We start from the raw sequence: 18,164 nt of genomic DNA, 5'->3' as shown, positions 1-18,164 counted from the left end.
TGGGCTACAACTTAACACAGGGATTTTACAAAATTTTAGTTCAGTTATTAAAGATGATTTTTTTTCAATTGTAATGAAAATTTACAACATTTTTTTGCAATTTTTAATTTATATATTCAAAAATATACAGTTTTTTGGAAAAAGGCTGTGTTAAATTATGCAGAAGGTGCTGTGTAACATTTACTGAAAGTTTGAAACAAATATGTTTGGAAGATCCTTAGAAAACATGTAATTAGTATGAGAAAATAAAAGTTTTGGGAATCGAGCGACAAAGATTGGATTAACTTTTTAGTGCATTCCAGGTCCATAGGATGGATTATCTTCATCCTCTGCAAACTCCTCCTCCAGCTTCCTCTTGTTCCTCCTCCTGTTTACTCTTGCTTGTATTTCTAGACTCTTTACAGCCCTGTCTGCAGCCCGAGGGCGTTCCTTGTCTAAAGCAAGCATCGCTCGTTGTTGTGTTCGTAGATTTTGCTACCATTTTCTTCAGTTGCAGTTACTACAACACTGTTCCAAAAGGTGGTAATGTATGAACACTTATCACATTTCAGTTGTATTACACTACCAAGTCCTACGTGCTTTATTATGGAGAGTTCCAGACCAACTTCACTACAATGAATACATCTTACACAGTTTGAAAAAATTCCTTTGAGAACCGACATATCAAATATTTCATTCACATCCGATTCGCCCATAAAACATTCATAGTTTTCACTCATTGAACCAAGCTTTTTCTGTGAAGTATTTTCTTTCCCACTTTGACTGCTATGGGAGGTGTACTTGAGAGGTTAGGTTCACTCACTTGGTTATCGTCTTTATTGTTTACAGTAATAACACATACCTTTGGCTTTCCAACATTTCTCCTTTTCTTAAAAGCCTTCAGAGGATTTCTAATAACTTTACTTTTACTCATTATTATACTTCAACAAAACAGAGACTCAAGAAACAGAATTAATTACGAATATTTTCGAGATAACGACAGAGTAAATAAACATGAAACAATCGACAATCACACCAGCGATATATATTGAACCATCACAGGTTAGCCACAACACATACTTTATCTCACATCACTAAAATGTACCTGATGAACACGGACGTTAATAATAACACCATTTGACAGCAGTTTAACAGCGCCACAGTGGGTCACGCCCATGTAGAACACATTTCAAAAAAAATTTAAAAATACTTGTAGTCTTTGGAATTGAATAAATTATATATCTATTAAAAGGTAATAGTCTGCAGATTCAGAAAACGCAAAAAAGTAAAAATTGAACTTTTCATGATTTTGAGCCTTTCCGGAGCCCCTTAAACCAGTCAGTGGCATGAGCGTGGGCGACAACAGAAGGGCGCACATTTGCCGACACGTGTTTCTTGGCCGTGTGTTGGGTGGTGAGGGTTGTATAATGGTCATTTACTGGGGTAGGAAGTGGTATTTAGGCCGTTAATTTCGAACTCGGCAGAGGATACAAAAATAATGAAAGTCACAGGCCTCGTGTAAAATCGTTTTTAACGGTAAACTTAACAGAGGTAAATTGTTAGATTTTTTCTGTGGGTGGAGCGGGCTTACAAGATCAATTGTAGCATTGTATGAGCCAGAGTAGCAGATTCTCTGAAGCCAACCACCGAAGAAAACATGACTGTTTTTGGATTGGAACAAGAGGTCACGTGCAAACGTACTGTGTCTGAGAGGACACTGGCTTGGCTGTGCGGACGTCTCAGCGAAATCTCCGTGCGTAGCGAAACCCTATCACCAATTATTTCTCTGCTTCTCTCCACTCTCAACGGATTCCTTTAAGTTTTTCTCATCCTAGCTAGTGTATTGAAAATCGTTAACTATCAATGCCGTTTTTTTTAAACCAGGATTATCGTCTTTATCACTTCTTTTGCGGTTACTAATCTAAATAATAATATGTTACAATACTCCTCCCGTCAGGCAGCTCTGGAACTGAATCACTGTCACAATACGGTTGTCCAACTCTGCAAATAGATTCGAACTGATATCCCTTGAGCCCGAGCATTCCTGGCAAAATATTCGCAGTTAATCTTTCGCAGGAATCGTCGAGTAAAATTAATCTGGCGGCCGTACTTTGTAGAACTACTAGCGAACCCGGCAATGTTTCGCTAATACTAAATATGTATGCGAAGTGAATACACGTCATAATCTGAGGGATCCCCGAGAATTGTGCCAGGACGCCAACTTCGGCTCCTCGGTGCGACTTCGCCCACTCTAGAAATATTGATACCAGAAGGAGATTGACAGAGTTGCTACCACAAGCTGCAATTACTTCGATTTTCCTGTCGTTATCACGTCGTGAGATGTGTGTTGCATCACTATTCTTGAAGCTTACTCTTCCGGAATTGTAACAGAAAAACAGTTCCGTGATACACAAAGTGTCTCTTGTAGCATCGCCGCGCGGGGTAGTCGTGCGGTCTCAGGTGCCTTGTCACGGTTCGCGCGGCTGCTCCCGTTGGAGGTTCGAGTCCTCCCTCGGGCATGGCTGAGAGTGTTGTCTTTAGCGTAAGTTAGTTTAAGTTAGATCAGTAGTGTGTAAGCTTAGGGACAGATGACCTCAGCAGTTTGGTACCGTAGGACTTATCACAAATTTCCATTTCCATTTCTTGTAGCATCCGTCACTGGAGTTTGTTGAGCACATCTGTGACGCTTTCGCACTTACTAAACAAACCCGAGACGAAACGCCCCGTTCGTCTTTCGATCTTCTCTATTATCCTTTACTAATTCCGTCTAGTAAGTGTCTCAGACACGTGAACAATACTCAAGGATCGATGATTGGTTTGAAGACCACTTCTTTCGTAGATAAATTACATCTCCTAAGGGTTCTTCTGATGCGTCTCAACCTTGCATCTGATTTCACTGCAAATAGTTTCATGTCGTCGTTTCACTTCAGATCATTCCACACGGTTACGCCTAGCTAATTTACAGTTGTTACTGTTCCCGTCGCGCTTCAGTCCGGAACCGCGCGACCGCTACGGTCGCAGGTTCGAATCCTGCCTCGGGCATGGATGTGTCCTTAGGTTAGTTAGGTTTAAGTAGTTCTAAGTTCTAGGGGACTGATGACCTCAGAAGTTAAGTCCCATAGTGCTCAGAGCCATTTTGAATTTAGAAACTTTGGAGAATGACAACAAATATTTTCCTCATGTGGGATAATTACAAATAAACAATTTTCGGGTTGTCTTCCTTTACCTGTAATGTCAAACCTTGCTTCCTGCCAAATTTCATGGCTGTAGGTCAACGCGAAGTACCCTATAGGTATTAATGAGCGAGTTTGCAAGTATAAATACATGTGACATAAATGGCGGTATCTTTTGATTGGACTGACGCAGAAGTTTAAATTGTTTACATCGCCAAGCGAACGTAGAGCTTAATATGTGACATAAATTTCAACTTGATACGTCTACCCAATCTTGAGAATGAGGCTTCCTGAGAATCGGACGGAGTCAGACAACAAAGCGATCCTATAAGAGTCATTTTTGCCGACTCAGGTACGGAAAATGAAAAACTGACGACATCAGACATGTGTATTTTTTGATGATCTAGGTATACATGACAATAGGAAACTGGAAATTTGTGGTAAATACGATGGGACAAAGCTGCTAAGGTCATCGGTCCCTAGGCTTACACACTGCTTAATCCAACTTAAGCTAACTTACACTAAGGACAAAACACACACCCATGGCCAAGGAAGGACTCGAACCTCCGCCGGGACCAGCCGCACAGTCCATGATTGCAGCGCCTGAGACCGCTCGGCTAATCCCGCGCGGCTTTGAGAATGAGGCTTCCTGCCGATCGGACGGACTCAGACAAGAAAGCGATCCTATAAGAGTCATTTTTGCCGAAACTTAAAAACTGATGACATAAGACATAAGTATTTTTTTAATGATCTGAATATAGACGACAATAGGAAATTGGAAATTTGTGGTAAGTACTATGGGACCAAACGTCTGAGGTCATCGGTCCCTAGGCTTGCACACTACTTAATCTAACTTAAACTAACTTACGCTAAGGATAACACACACCCATGCCCAAGGGAGGACTCAAACCTCCGACGGGGGGAACCGCGTGAACCGTGGCAAAGCGCCCTAGACCGCGCGGCTTACCCGTGCGACAGACGACAATAGAGAAAAGTTTTCAGATCGCCATTCATGAAGTCAGTATGATTGGCTCGGACAACTATAGACTGATTGAAAACGCGAAAGTAATGGTACTATACAAAGCTAACCGTAAGGAACAACAGTAATTATTGATAACACGCGAGCTTTCTAGGGAGCAGCATCAGTTATAACTATGCCAGCGATGAACAGTTACAACTGAACACATTGCAAACCATGTACGGAACAGTTAAATGCAATCTGAATGGGAAAACCAGAATAGAAAATCAAATTTCATAAACTTTTGGGTGTGTCATTACTCCCTTATTATCAGAAGGAGCCGCGCGTTGTTTGAGACGCCATGTCACGGACCGCGCGGCCCCTCCAGCCGGAGGATCGAGTCCTCTCTCGGGTATGGGTGTGTGTGTTGTTCTTAGCATAAGTTAGTTTAAGTAGTGTGTAAGTCTAGGGACCGATGACCTCAGCAGTTTGGCCCCCTTAAGAATTCCCACACATTTTTATTATCAGAAAGGACGAAAGCCATATTGAGGCAGTAGATTAAAGGGTAAACATGACGATATAAGATAAGAGACAACGCCGACAAGAGCTTAAAGCTTTTGACATCAGTGCAGGGATTGAACTAGGACAAAAAGAAAGTCATGCCCAGCGGACTTTATGATACCGCCTCTAGCGCTGATAAAGATCTCAAGATTTTCCACGCATTCCATATATAGTTGATGCTGTTAGCTGATGATTAATTCAAGTGGAGCTCTGAAATCTCAGTCTCGGTGACTGCTAGCAGTCACCCACTGATCCACATTGTCACAGACATTTTCTATGGGATTAAAATCAGATGGTGTAGCGGACCTGTAGAAGTGAAATACAAGGGGCGTTCAGTAAGTAATGCATCACATTTTTTTCTGAAAGCAAGTTGGTTTTATTCGGGATTCCAGTACAGCATATTATTCCCCTTCTTTTATAAATTGCCTGAGGACTAAAGAGAGAGAGAGAGAGAGAGAGAGAGAGAGAGAAAGGCTGAGGGCCGAAAGGCTACAATACGATATGGGAGTGATAGGGATCTTCCTTGTTTCCGATAAAAAAAGAAGATATAACTGCTTTCTTTCTCATTATGGAACGTCACTCGGGTTAAGTCTTCCTAAATATTTTAGTGTTGAACCACTAAACCACTGCTTCTTTGAAGAATCGAACTCGCACGTATAAATCAGCTTCAAACGTCTGATTACTTTATGGATGAGCTAAATATTTAATGTTAAGCATGTATGCGAGAGAGAGTTTGAAATTATGCTTTGTTTGAAGTTGCGAAGTGCTTTCATATTCAAATACTGGATAAATAAGTCTGGGCATTTGCGCGCCGTCCGTTACACTGCATCAAGACCAACACGGGTGCTGCTGGCTCAAAAAATGGTTCAAATGGCTCGGAGCACTAAGGGACTTAACATCTATGGTCATCAGTCCCCTAGAACTTAGAACTACTTAAACCTAACTAACCTAAGGACATCATACAACACCCAGCCATCACGAGGCAGAGAAAATCCCTGACCCCGCCGGGAATCGAACCCGGGAACCCGGGCGCGGGAAGCGAGAACGCTACCGCACGACCACGAGCTGCGGGGGGTGCTGCTGACCTAGCCGTTTAGCGCCCTGAACTACTACTACTACTACTACCACCACCACCACCACCACCACCAATCATCATCATCATCATCATCATCATCATCATCATCAACAAAACACACACACACACACACACACACACACACACACGCACATTTCCAAGAGTAGTATTTCTCTTACTATTTTAAATTTTTAAATACGTCAATAACCACGCGAAATATTCAATGTAAAACTTTCGTTTGCCCCCGGAAGCCGTTAGAAAAGCAATCTAGGGTTGATATCGGGTTTCAGGTTCTGGAATAGTGGCTTAATAATCTAGACTCTCTACTAAATTTCACGAGAATTTGAAACCACTTTCATTCCATGATACAAGCGTGTGGTGTCAACAAAGCATCAGTGCTCCGTCGCAGATATGTCAAGGATAAACGAGGCGGAAAACAAAGCAACGGGCAGTAGCACGTAGTCGCTGAGAATGAGCCAGCGCTGTGGTGACGTGTCGGCTAGGAGGCAGACGTGTGGACTGACAGATAACGGCAGGCAGGCGGTAACGCGCCGTGCTTTACTGCCTCACCCTCCTGCCCCTATAGCAGGTGTCCGCCCGACGTGGCCAGCCTCACGTAGGCACGCAACCTGCGCTCCTACGGGAGGGACGGCTCCCCTCCACAACTTCGGCCGGACCCACGCAGCACGCTTAACCCGGGCAATAAACAAACTAACTTCAGAAAGGCCATCTCCAGAACGATTACGTCTTCGTTTGTGGTACGCTTTGTGGTGCGGTGGAACGACTGAACACCGCTGATTTAAGACAGTCTCCCTTAGCGTGTAGCCAGATACCGGCCCAGGCGATTACAATTGCGAACAGGAGTAGCACACATGGGTGGCTAGGAAATGATGTGTTACGCAGTGTACATCTCTACTGTGTGGACGAATATAAAGTGGATAGTGGTGGGAATATTTTATCGTACCATTATACAGGGTGTTACAAAAAGGTACGGCCAAACTTTCACGAAACATTCCTCACACACAAAGAAAGAAAATATGTTATGTTGACACGTGTCCGGAAACGCTTACTTTCCATGTTAGAGCTCATTTTATTACTTCTCTTCAAATCACATTAATCATGGAATGGAAACACACAGCAACAGAACGTACCAGCGTGACTTCAAACACTTTGTTACAGGAAATGTTCAAAATGTCCTCCGTTAGCGAGGATACATGCATCCACCCACCGTCGCATGGAATCCCTGATGGGCTGATGCAGCCCTGGAGAATGGGGTATTGTATCACAGCCGTCCACAATACGAGCACGAAGAATCTCTACATTTGGTACCGGGGTTGCGTAGACAAGAGCTTTCAAATGGCCCCATAAATGAAAGTCAAGAGGGTTGAGGTCAGGAGAGCGTGGAGGCCATGGAATTGGTCCGCCTCTACCAATCCATCGGTCACCGAATCTGTTGTTGAGAAGCGTACGAATACTTCGACTGAAATGTGCAGGAGCTATCGTGCATGAACCACATGTTGTGTCGTACTTGTAAAGGCACATGTTCGAGCAGCACAGATAGAGTATCCCGTATGAAATCATGATAACGTGCTCCATTGAGCGTAGGTGGAAGAACATGGGGCACAATCAAGACAACGCCAACAATGCCTGCCCAAACGTTCACAGAAAATCTGTGTTGATGACGTGATTGCAGAATTGCGTGCGGATTCTCGTCAGCCCACACATGTTGATTGTGAAAATTTACAATTTGATCACGTTGGAATGAAGCCTCATCCGTAAAGAGAACATTTGCACTGAAATGAGGATTGACACATTGTTGGATGAACCATTCGCAGAAGTGTACCCGTGGAGGCCAATCAGCTGCTGATAGTGCCCGCACACGCTGTACATGGTACGGAAACAACTGGTTCTCCCGTAGCACTCTCCATACAGTGACGTGGTCAACGTTACCTTGTACAGCAGCAACTTCTCTGACGCTGACATTAGGGTTATCGTCAACTGCACGAAGAATTGTCTCGTCCATTGCAGGTGTCCTCGTCGTTCTAGGTCTTCCCCAGTCGCGAGTCATAGGCTGGAATGTTCCGTGCTCCCTAAGGCGCCGATCAATTGCTTCGAACGTCTTCCTGTCGGGACACCTTCGTTCTGGAAATCTGTCTCGATACAAACGTACCGCGACGCGGCTATTGCACCGTGTTCAAACCCCCGTCCCGCCATACTGATTTAGGTTTCCCGTGATTACCCTAACTCACTTCAGGCAAAGGCCGGGATGGTTCCTTTGAAAGGTCACGGCCGACTTCTTTCCCCATCCCCTATGGGAACGATGACCTCGCTGTTTGGTACCCTCCCCCAAACCAACCAACCAACAAAGGCGAGCTACCAGAAGGCTGTTTCACTACCTCGACTGAAGAAATCAAAATATGTAAGAACTAACAAAAAGACTCTGTGGGTTTTATTTCCTCCACCTCATGTGGAGAGACCACCATCACTTCGTTCTCCAAGAAACAACAATGGACCAGAAAACTACCAGAAAGTCTTTAAACGGTTACGTGAAGCATTGCATGGAAAACAGTAGCCTGTAACATGGCGACCGAAGGATTGGTTCCTGCGCCACGAAATTGCTCTCGCTCACAGCCTTCAGAGTCTGGCGGTTTTTTGACCAAATGGTCTGTAGGAGAGGAAGGCTTGACTTAAATACTGAGAAGGGGATTATTGAAAATACAACCTTACAATTTTGTGGGCATCACACTCACAGTAGATGGAAGGGATGGTGAAGATATACAGGATCAAATAAGCAAAGCAAAGGCTCTTACATCGAAGCAATTACATGCAATGCTACAGAATGACAATATCTCGAAAGTTAAGAGTTCTGTGCAGATCACGGTGCTATATGGGACGGAAATACAGATACTGACAATGAAAATGAAAGAAAGGCTACACGCATTGGAAATGATATACCTCAAATGAAAGATGAAAATAGATTCAACAACGGTACAATGGATAGAAAGGAAACAATGGACATGTGAGACGTACTCATGGTAGCAGAATATCTCGGAAATTGTGGGCGTGGAGACTTCCAGGAAGCCGGAGGGCGAGGGACCTAGGAAGGACTGAAATGCTGGGATTGTAGAGGTCATGGAGGACAGGTGACAGAGGATAGAGGCACAGAGAACAGGTTGCGGTAGACGACCAGCGATGCAGTAAAGCAAACACGGCAGCGGATGTACAAAATACATACAGACTTGAGAGGGTAACATATGCATTTCATCGCACGCTAAGGCTATTACGCAACAAGAACGACATATGGTCAGAAGGGAGTATATGTACCAGAAACAGCTCGGCTACAGTACGAAGACCGTTCCGACCGTTTTTTGCGGAGACTTGCTGACTAGGTAGGAAAGCAGTGTCATGTATGTGTGACCCATTGAAGTGTAGTGCAGCATTCACTGAAAGTTACTTCACCTGCCATCATATTGCGTAACTGACTTTTTGGAATCGCCTCGTACAAAATTTCTGCACGCTCCCTACTCCTGTGACTATTTCTGACCCCTCGAATGGCTTCTGCAACGGGTGCAATGTTAGACTATAGTCTGATTAAAATTACTTCATAGTTGACACTTCACGTGTTGGAGGTTTCTTCCTCCAATCAGAGCGCACAACATCACGCCCGAACTGTTCGCCGTTGCCAAACTGCCACAACAAACGGTCAGTTCACTTCCAATTCCTTGTCTGGCTTTTTTTTCTTGTTGTTTGTATCCCGAATCATGGGTCCGGCCCTTCTGTTTCACATTCCATAACACATGATATACACACCAAAACAACACACACAAAACGATGGCAACGAAATAACGCACATTTCGTTCACACCAGTAGCCAAAGACTACTGGCTTCTTTCGCGCAAGGCGCGATTCGGCATCACATACTCAATCATCATCATCATCACTGAGATCGGATTACAGGAAGTAAACTTCACACGATGTGGCGCGAAACCGAGTTTTTGAAGGCAGAAAATGATCTTTGCAACTGGTTCTTCAGATAAATAAACATAAGAGAACGATATGGAAATATTCCGCAGCGCAGTGGTAGAGTTACGATACGAGATGCAGAAAGTCGTTTGTTCGAAACTTGTCGGGTGATAATATTTTATATTTTTAAATCTGTATCAAAACAACTTTTTTTTTTTAAATCTGCCCGTCTCGCTTGTAAACTGTAAATGAGTTCCTGGACTGCTGATCGGTCGGTATTGTCGGCTCGCCTAGCAAAAGCGACACACAGTTTGCTTTTAGCGCTGAAAGAGAATTTTTTGTGTTTTCAGTTTGCTCGTACAGGTCAGCTTTAATCGCCGTGATCAAAGCGAGCGTGATTAATAGTTCTGCCGCTGGTTGCTGACCGCTGTTTTCCCGGGTACATCGCGCATCAACAGGTTGTGGCAGGTTAGGAAACAAGTGTATATTCAGGGCTACAAAACGCGTTGTCTGGCGCAGGTCAGTCATTGGTCATTTGAAATCAGCTGTGAACAGAGCATTTGCCGGCCGGTGTGGCCGAGCGGTTCTAGGCGCTTCTGTCTGGAACCGCGCGATCGCTACGGTCGCAGGTTCGAATCCTGCCTCGAGCATGGATGTGTGTGATGTCCTTAGGTTAGGTTCAAGTAGTTCAAAGTTCTAGGGGACTGATGACCTCAGATGTTAAGTCCCATAGTGCTCAGCGCCATTTGAATAGAGCATTTCGCGTTCCCTCCGTACCTGACGGCAGCAACTTCCAACATCGCTCCGCATTACATGAAAAGAATTTCAGCTCTTGTGAAGTGATCGACCGTGTCTTCCTGTCGCCTTTAACCGAGGGGTAGCCGATGTAACAAAACCGCAGCAGCAAATGACAGACGGCATCTATCACTTAATTTGAAACGGACTTTAGTGTTCTACGTCCAGTAGACACTATTCTGGAGGTGATGAAATTTTGTAAATATACTGTTTAACAATGATTGTGTAACTCAAAAATTGAAGCCACGTTTCTGTCTTACTTCCGTATGCTTAAATTATTATTTCAGCATAACAATCTCCGGTGTAATAAACAATGTTATCAACGGTTCTGCAGAGAATTATTAAGGAAATTGGAAAACAAAGTAGGCAAATAAAATCATGTCGATCGGAACTCACGGCCCCTATTTCTTCTAAAGATCTCACCTACTGTGGTGAGTACAATAATGTGGTATGCAAATTATTTACCGTATTATGTATGTTTGTTTCTCGATAACCACCGTGCAACTGGCTCATTGTTTGTTTCTCGATAACCACCGTGCAACTGGCTCATTGATGAAGTGTATAATTGTAGCAAACCGTCCAGTAGCAAACGAAACGTAGCGTTATACGATCTACGTTGCTCTCTAAGTCAGACAGTTCCCTACGATTAAAAATCAGTCAATTACGTTTTTTGGTAAGTCAGCCAACAAAAAGTTGGAAACTTCATGTGGCAACTCTGGAACACTGCTGAGAAGCCCGAGTACGAAGAATCTCATCGCAGCTGACGCACACGCAACAAAGCAAACAACGTGAATCACCGTGCAACACTGTTGATTCACCTAGTGGCAGGCTAACTGTGAATTAGCCAACTTGCTGTTTACGCGGAACGCATTATCTATCTGCACTGCAATTCACTCGGGAAGCTGTACGTATGTCAGATCTGTTGCGTGAGGTGACGGGCCCACGCGCGCGTGCACGCTCGCGCGTTTGTGTGTGTGTGTGTGTGTGTGTGTGTGTGTATGTGTGTGTGTGTGTGTGTGTGTGTGTGTGTGTGTTTGTGTTTTTGTGTGTCGAACTGCACTAGAAAAGGATCAGCCATCGGTTTCCAAAAGGTCTGAGGTTAAGGGGAGATTGTTAACGATGTACGTCTCGAATCTAGCCTGTCCCTGTCTCTGAATGCGGAAGTCTTTATTCGCAACCGCAGATATTAAAACTTTTAAAAACCACCTTAACCCATTCGATACGCTGGGGCTCTGAATGAAACTTGCGCCTGGATTATTTTCATAGGATGTACTCCTTACTCTCGGCACTGACGATTATATAATAATAATAAACTTATTTTACTCTTTTTTCCATCATTGTCACACTTTAAAAAACTGAAATACCAGTTCTGAAGTGACTTACTTAGCCTGTTATACAGTAGTGGGCTCAGAACCACAGTGCAATTAGGCGTTCTTCACGATTCAGAACTGATTGAGAATCAAAACCCCCATCTTTGTATTTGTAGTCTGGGACTTATGCAGTAAGCCAGAACTAGATGTGGAAGGAGCCTCTGTATCTTTTTCTTCGCAGCCATAAATAACTGTTCCACAATTCAACCAAATCGCCGATCTAAGGTCTGGTTTCTCAAATTAGAGTATAGTTACCTTGCTTGTGCTGATACAAATCTTTTCACGGTAACCCTTGACGCAAGTTACAAAGCATTAACAGAGGTTAGCAGAAAGTTTACAGCTCGTACACTGACGTGGAAAACTTAAGGACGAAATTACTTTCGCGTGATGTGTCACTGCTAAGTAAAAGAAATCGATGAAACTTGGATCATACATAGGAGGAACAGCTACCGCTTAGTACAGAGGATAACTGAAAGAAATATGTAATAAGAAGAACAAGAATGACATTTTTATTTAAAGACAATAATTACCTTGAAGTCATCGCCGTTCATGAGGGTTCCATGGACATGGTCAGCACAAGGTTGGTTGGAGTTCTTGTGGTAGGGCGCTCCATATCTCCACCAGCGCGGTTCACAGCTGCTGGATGGTGCATGTCGATGTGGTGCGGTACACCTTCCCGACACATTCCACGCGTGCTCGATAGGATTTACATAGCGTATTTACATCTCTCGCCATTTGGAGATAAGTCCAGCACTGTCGAACATGTACGTTTTGGTGTTGCAGGTGTTACGGTATGAGGAGGCATAGAGTTGCATGGGCGTACTTATATCCAAATCTTCGAACAGCAAACTCATCGGTCAACGTTATTGTGACATTGCACTCCTTCCCCATGTAAGTCGTTCCAGGGGTGCATTCGGACCAGAGTTGATTTTAATGGATGAAAGTACGTGACTGCATCGAACAGAGCTGTTGGAGGAGATCTTGAAACGAGAGGATATTCAACGAATTGACTGGCTTGCAAGTTTCTCCGATATAAATCCCGTTGATGACGTGTGGGATGCGGTGGGGAGATGTATTGCAAGGTGGCCACGTGCAGTAATAACCATCCAGCAGCGCTGGTAGAGGAATGGAGCGCCCTACCACTACTCCTTACCAACTCTGTGGCTAGCATGGGAGCACATTGTAGAGCACACACTGCAGTCTGTGCTGCTTACACTTCCTATTAAAAACCATATCCAGCCTTTTGTGTATTTCCGCCAGGATCTCATAGGCAATGGACCATATCTGGGGTGCAGCAGATGAGACGTGGTGAAAGGCAGTTTTCTGTGGCTCTGAAACTGGGACATTTTGGCCAAGGGGGACAACACTGACAGGCAAGTCTCACGACCTCAGCCCCACCACCAGCACCAACAGCACTCTTAACAAAATCAAGGTACACGTCTCAGTCTGCGATTGCTTCACGAAGAACTGCTCATTGTTTGAGTATTGCTTCATAAATGCACATTTGTACTGGCTGTGGCCCCTCGTCCAATAGATATACACTGATGCGCCAAGGCATGCGTACTCAAATACAGAGATATGTAAACAGGCAGAATACTGCGCTGCGGTCGGCAACACCTACATAAGACAACAAGTATCTGGTGCAGTTGTTAGATCGGTTACTGCTGCTACAATGGCAGGTTATCAAGATTTACCTGAGTCTGAACATGGTGTTATACTCGACGCAGAAGCGATGGGACACAGCAGGTAGCGATGAAGTGGGGATTTTCCCGTACGACCATTTCACAAGTGTACCGTGAATATGAAGAATCCGGTAAAATAACAAATAGCTGCAGGCGAAAAATATTCTGCAAGAACGGGATCAACAACGATTGAACAGAATCGTTGAATGTGACATAAGTGCAACCCTTCCGCAAATTGCTCCAGATTTCACCGCTGAGCCATCAGCAAGTGTCAGTGTGCGAACCATTCAACGGAACATCATCGATATGGGCTTTCGAAACCGAAGGCCCACTCGTGTATGCTTGATGAATGATCTACACAAAGCTTTACGCCTCGCCTGGGCCCGTCAACACCGACAATGGACTGTTGAAACATGTTTCCAGATCGGATGAGTCTCGTTTCAGATTGTGTCGACCGGAAGGACGTTTAGGGGATGTAGAGACCACCGCATGAATCCATAGACCCTGAATGTCAACAGGGGATCGGTCAAGCTGGTGGAGGCTCTGTAATATCGTGGTGCGTGTGCAGTTGGAGTGACATGGGACCCCTGATAAGTCTGGATACGACTCTGACAGGTAACACGTACGTAAGCATCCTGTGCGATCACCTGCACCCATTCATGTTTCAAATGGCTCTGAGCACTATGGGATTTAACTTCTAAGGTCATCAGCTCCCTAGAACTTAGAACTACTTAAACCTAACTAACCTAAGGACATCACACACATCCATGCCCGAGGCAGGATTCGAACCTGCGACCGTAGCGGTCGCGCGGTTCCAGACTGAAGCGCCTAGAACCTCTCGGCAACAGCGCATCCATTCATGGCTCTGGGCACTATGGGACTTAACTGCTGTGGTCATCAGCCCCTAGAACTTAGAACTACTTAAACAGAACTAACCTAAGGACATCACACACATCCATGCCCGAGGCAGGATTCGAACCTGTGACCGTAGTGGTCGCGCGGTTCCAGATTGTAGCGCCTAGAACCGCTCGGCCACCCCGGCCGGCCGCATCCATTCATGTCCATTGTACATTCCGACGGACTTGGGCAATTCTAGCAGGACAATGCGACAGCCCACACGTCCAGAATTGCTACAGAGTGGCTGCAGGAACACTCTTCTGAGTTTAAGCACTTCCGCTGGTCACCAAATTCCCTAGACAGGAACATTATTGAGCATACCTGAGATGCCTTGCAACGTGTTGTTCAGAAGAGATCTCCACCCCCTCGTACTCTTACGGATTTATGTCCAGCCCTGCAGGATTCATGGTGTCAATTCACCCCAGCACTTCTACGTGCTCGTTGGTGCCCTACACGATGTTAGGCAGGTGTACCAGTTTCTTTGGTTCTTCAGTGTATATTAATTTATTCTGTTGCCTGGACAAACCTACAGTTACCTGTACTAATAGCGATGGATGTTCTGACGTTTTGGGGGGAATGAGGAAAACAATGGTTGCCACAGGAAAAGGACTCGTTCTTGAAATCAGCCTAGACGACTCAGAGCAAAACTTATTTTGGAGCGTTCAGAAAGTAGAAGAAGAGTGGGTAGCTTTGAGAGATGAAATAGTGAAGGTAGCAGAGGATCAAGTACGTAAAAAGACGAGGGCTAGTAGAAATCCTTGGGTAACAGAAGAGATACTGAATTTAATTGATGAAAGGAGAAAATATAAAAATGCAGCAAATGATGTAGGCAAAAAGGAATACAAACGTCTCAAAAATGAGATGGACAGGAAATGCAAAATTGCTAAGCAGGAATGGCTAGAGGACAAATGTAAGGAAGTAGAGGCGCATATCACTAGGGGAAAGATAGATACTGCCTACAGGAAAATTAAAGAGACCTTTGGAGAAAAGAGAACCACTTGCATGAATATCAACAGCTCAGATGGAAACCCAGTTCTAAGCAAAGAAGGGAAAGCCAAAGAAGGGAAAGCAGAAAGGTGGAAGGAGTATATAGACGGTCTATACAAGGGCGATGTTCTTGAGGACAATATTATAGGAATGAGAGAGAATGTAGATGAAGATGAAATAGGAGATATGATACTGCGTGAAGAGTTTGACAGAGTACTGAAAGACCTAAGTCGAAACAAGGCCCCAGGAGTAGACAACATTCCATCAGAACTACTGACAGCCTTGGGAAAGCCAGGCCCAACAAAACTCTACCATCTAATGAACATGATGTATGAGACGGGCGAAATACCCTCAGACTTCAAGAAGAATAAAATAATTCCAACCCCAAAGAAAGCAGGTGTCGACAGATGTGAAAATTACCGAACTACCAGTTTAATAAGCCACGGCTGCAAAATACTAACACGAATTCTTTACAGACGAATGGAAAAACTGGTAGAAGCCGACCGCGGGGAAGATCACTTTGGATTCCGTAGAAATGTTGGAACACGTGAGGCAATACTGACCCTACGACTTACCTTAGAATATAGATTAAGGAAAGGCAAACCTACGTTTCTAGCATTTGTAGACTTAGGGCCCGCAGCTCGTGGTCGTGCGGTAGCGTTCTCGCTTCCCACGCTCGGGTTCCCGGGTACGATTCCCGGCGGGGTCAGGGATTTTTTTCTGCCTCGTGATGACTGGGTGTTGTGTGATGTCCTTAGGTTAGTTAGGTTTAAGTAGTTCTAAGTTCTAGGGGACTGATGACCACAGATGTTAAGTCCCGTAGTGCTCAGAGCCATTTGAACCATTTAGACTTAGGGAAAGCTTTTGACAATGTTGACTGGAATACTCTCTTTCAAATTCTGAAGGTGGCAGGGGTAAAATACAGGGAGCGAAAGGCTATTTACAATTTGTACAGAAACCAGATGGCAGTTACAAGACTCGAGGGGCATGAAAAGGAAGCAGTGATTGGGAAGGGAGTGAGACAGGGTTGTAGCTTACCCCCGATGTTATTCAATCTGTATATTGAGCAAGCAGTAAAGGAAACAAAAGAAAAATTCGGAGTAGGAATTAAAAACTATGGAGAAGAAATAAAAAACTTTGAGATTCTCTGATGACATTGTAATTCTGCCAGAGACAGCAAAGGACCTGGAAGAGCAGCTGAACGGAATGGACAGTGTCTTGAAAGAAGGATATAAGATGAATATCAACAGAAGCAAAACGAGGATAACGGAATGTAGTCGAATTAAATCGGGTGATGCTGCGGGAATTAGATTAGGAAATGAGAGGCTAAACGTAGTTATTTGGAGAACAAAATAATTGATGATGGTCGAAGTAGAGAGGATATAAAATGTAGACTGGCAATGGCAAGGAAAGCGCTTCTGAAGAAGAGAAATTTGTTAACATCGAGTATAGATTTAAGTGTCAGGAAGTCTGTTCTGAAAGTATTTGTATGGAGTGTAGCCATGTATGGAAGTGAAACGTGGACGATGAATAGTTTAGACAAGAGAATAGAAGCTTTCGAGATGCGGTGCTACAGAAGAATGCTGAAGATTAGATGGGTAGATCACATAACTAATGAGGAGGCATTGAACAGAATTGGAGAGAGGAGAAATTTGTGGCACAACTTGATTAGGAGGAGGGATCGGTTGGAGGGGCATATTCTTAGGCATCAAGGGATCACCAATTTAGTATTGGAGGGCAGTGTGGAGGGTAAAAATCGTAGAGGGAGACCAAGAGATGAATACACTAAACAGATTCAGAAGGATGTAGGTACTGGGAGATGAAGAAGCTTGCACAGGATAGAGTAGCATGGAGAGCTGCATCAAACCAGTCTCGGGACTGAAGACCACAACAACAACAGAAAACTGGCGTATCGTCTGTATGCTAGACAGAAAAATCATCTTCCCCTGACACCGGACACCACAACAGCGCAATCATAGCGGTGGTGGGGTTGTCTGGACCTTAAATGTCACAGAAGGCCAACGCTGCGTCGTTATCTGCTGCAAAGCAAAGTGTGTATAGTTGCAGAAGATAGGGGAGTGAGATACATACTTTTGTAGGAATGTCTGTTGCATCCATTGATGGGGCACATGCTGTGCTTCTGCCCCATGTGCCTGGTGGAGAGCGAGGCGGCCGCCGCTGCCGCCGCGGCCACTACGCTGACCAGCCCCGTGCGGCGAGTGCGCATGCGTGACGAGCGGGCAGCCGCATGTTGGTGCTGGTGCTGGTGGCGACGCTGCTGCAACGTTGGGGACGCCGCCACCCGCGCCCCGTCGCCCGCCACCGTGCCGCCCGGGAGCGCACCTCCGCCGCCGCCGCTGCCGCCGCCGCCGCCCCCGCGCTCAGCGCCCCTGCGGCAGCCCGCGAGGCACTCGACCAGCGCCGTGACCACCACGCTCAGTCGCTGACCCTCCCGCTCCACCGCAGCGCCCTCCAGTGGTCAGCCACTGCACTCCGCCCCACAACGGGACCGTCCCCTCGCACAGGACTGGTACCAGAAGCACAGAGGTCGGACGAGTGTCCAGCGGCACAGTGAACCGATGATCGTCGGTGGCTTCGGTAGTGACTAGTGAAGCGTGCAGAATCCAGTAACGTCGATGCTGGCGAGCTCTTTCGCACTTCACGTTTCGACGATCACTGTCTCGAAAGCAGGCTTCACCCGTTACAGGTATTGTCACCGACGCTG

At 45.2% G+C, this 18,164-nt stretch overlaps 1 protein-coding gene across 1 annotated transcript in view; it reads right to left on the bottom strand.

Moving 5' to 3' along the window:
* The window catches only part of LOC124777345 (dual 3',5'-cyclic-AMP and -GMP phosphodiesterase 11-like), a 338,752-nt gene extending 320,997 nt beyond the window's left edge, over positions 1-17,755 (bottom strand). Inside the window, exon 1 of the mRNA XM_047252710.1 lies at positions 17,531-17,755. Within this exon, the coding sequence (XP_047108666.1) occupies positions 17,531-17,666 (136 nt within the window). The 5' untranslated portion in view covers positions 17,667-17,755. The remainder of the gene's footprint in view (positions 1-17,530) is intronic.
* Positions 17,756-18,164: the final 409 nt, after the last annotated feature.

This window comes from Schistocerca piceifrons, chromosome 2 (genome assembly GCF_021461385.2).
Source record: "Schistocerca piceifrons isolate TAMUIC-IGC-003096 chromosome 2, iqSchPice1.1, whole genome shotgun sequence".
In the NCBI taxonomy this organism is placed as follows: domain Eukaryota; kingdom Metazoa; phylum Arthropoda; class Insecta; order Orthoptera; family Acrididae; genus Schistocerca; species Schistocerca piceifrons.
The sequence above is the reverse complement of the archived record's forward strand: the minus strand, read 5'-3'. Positions and strand labels throughout refer to the sequence as shown.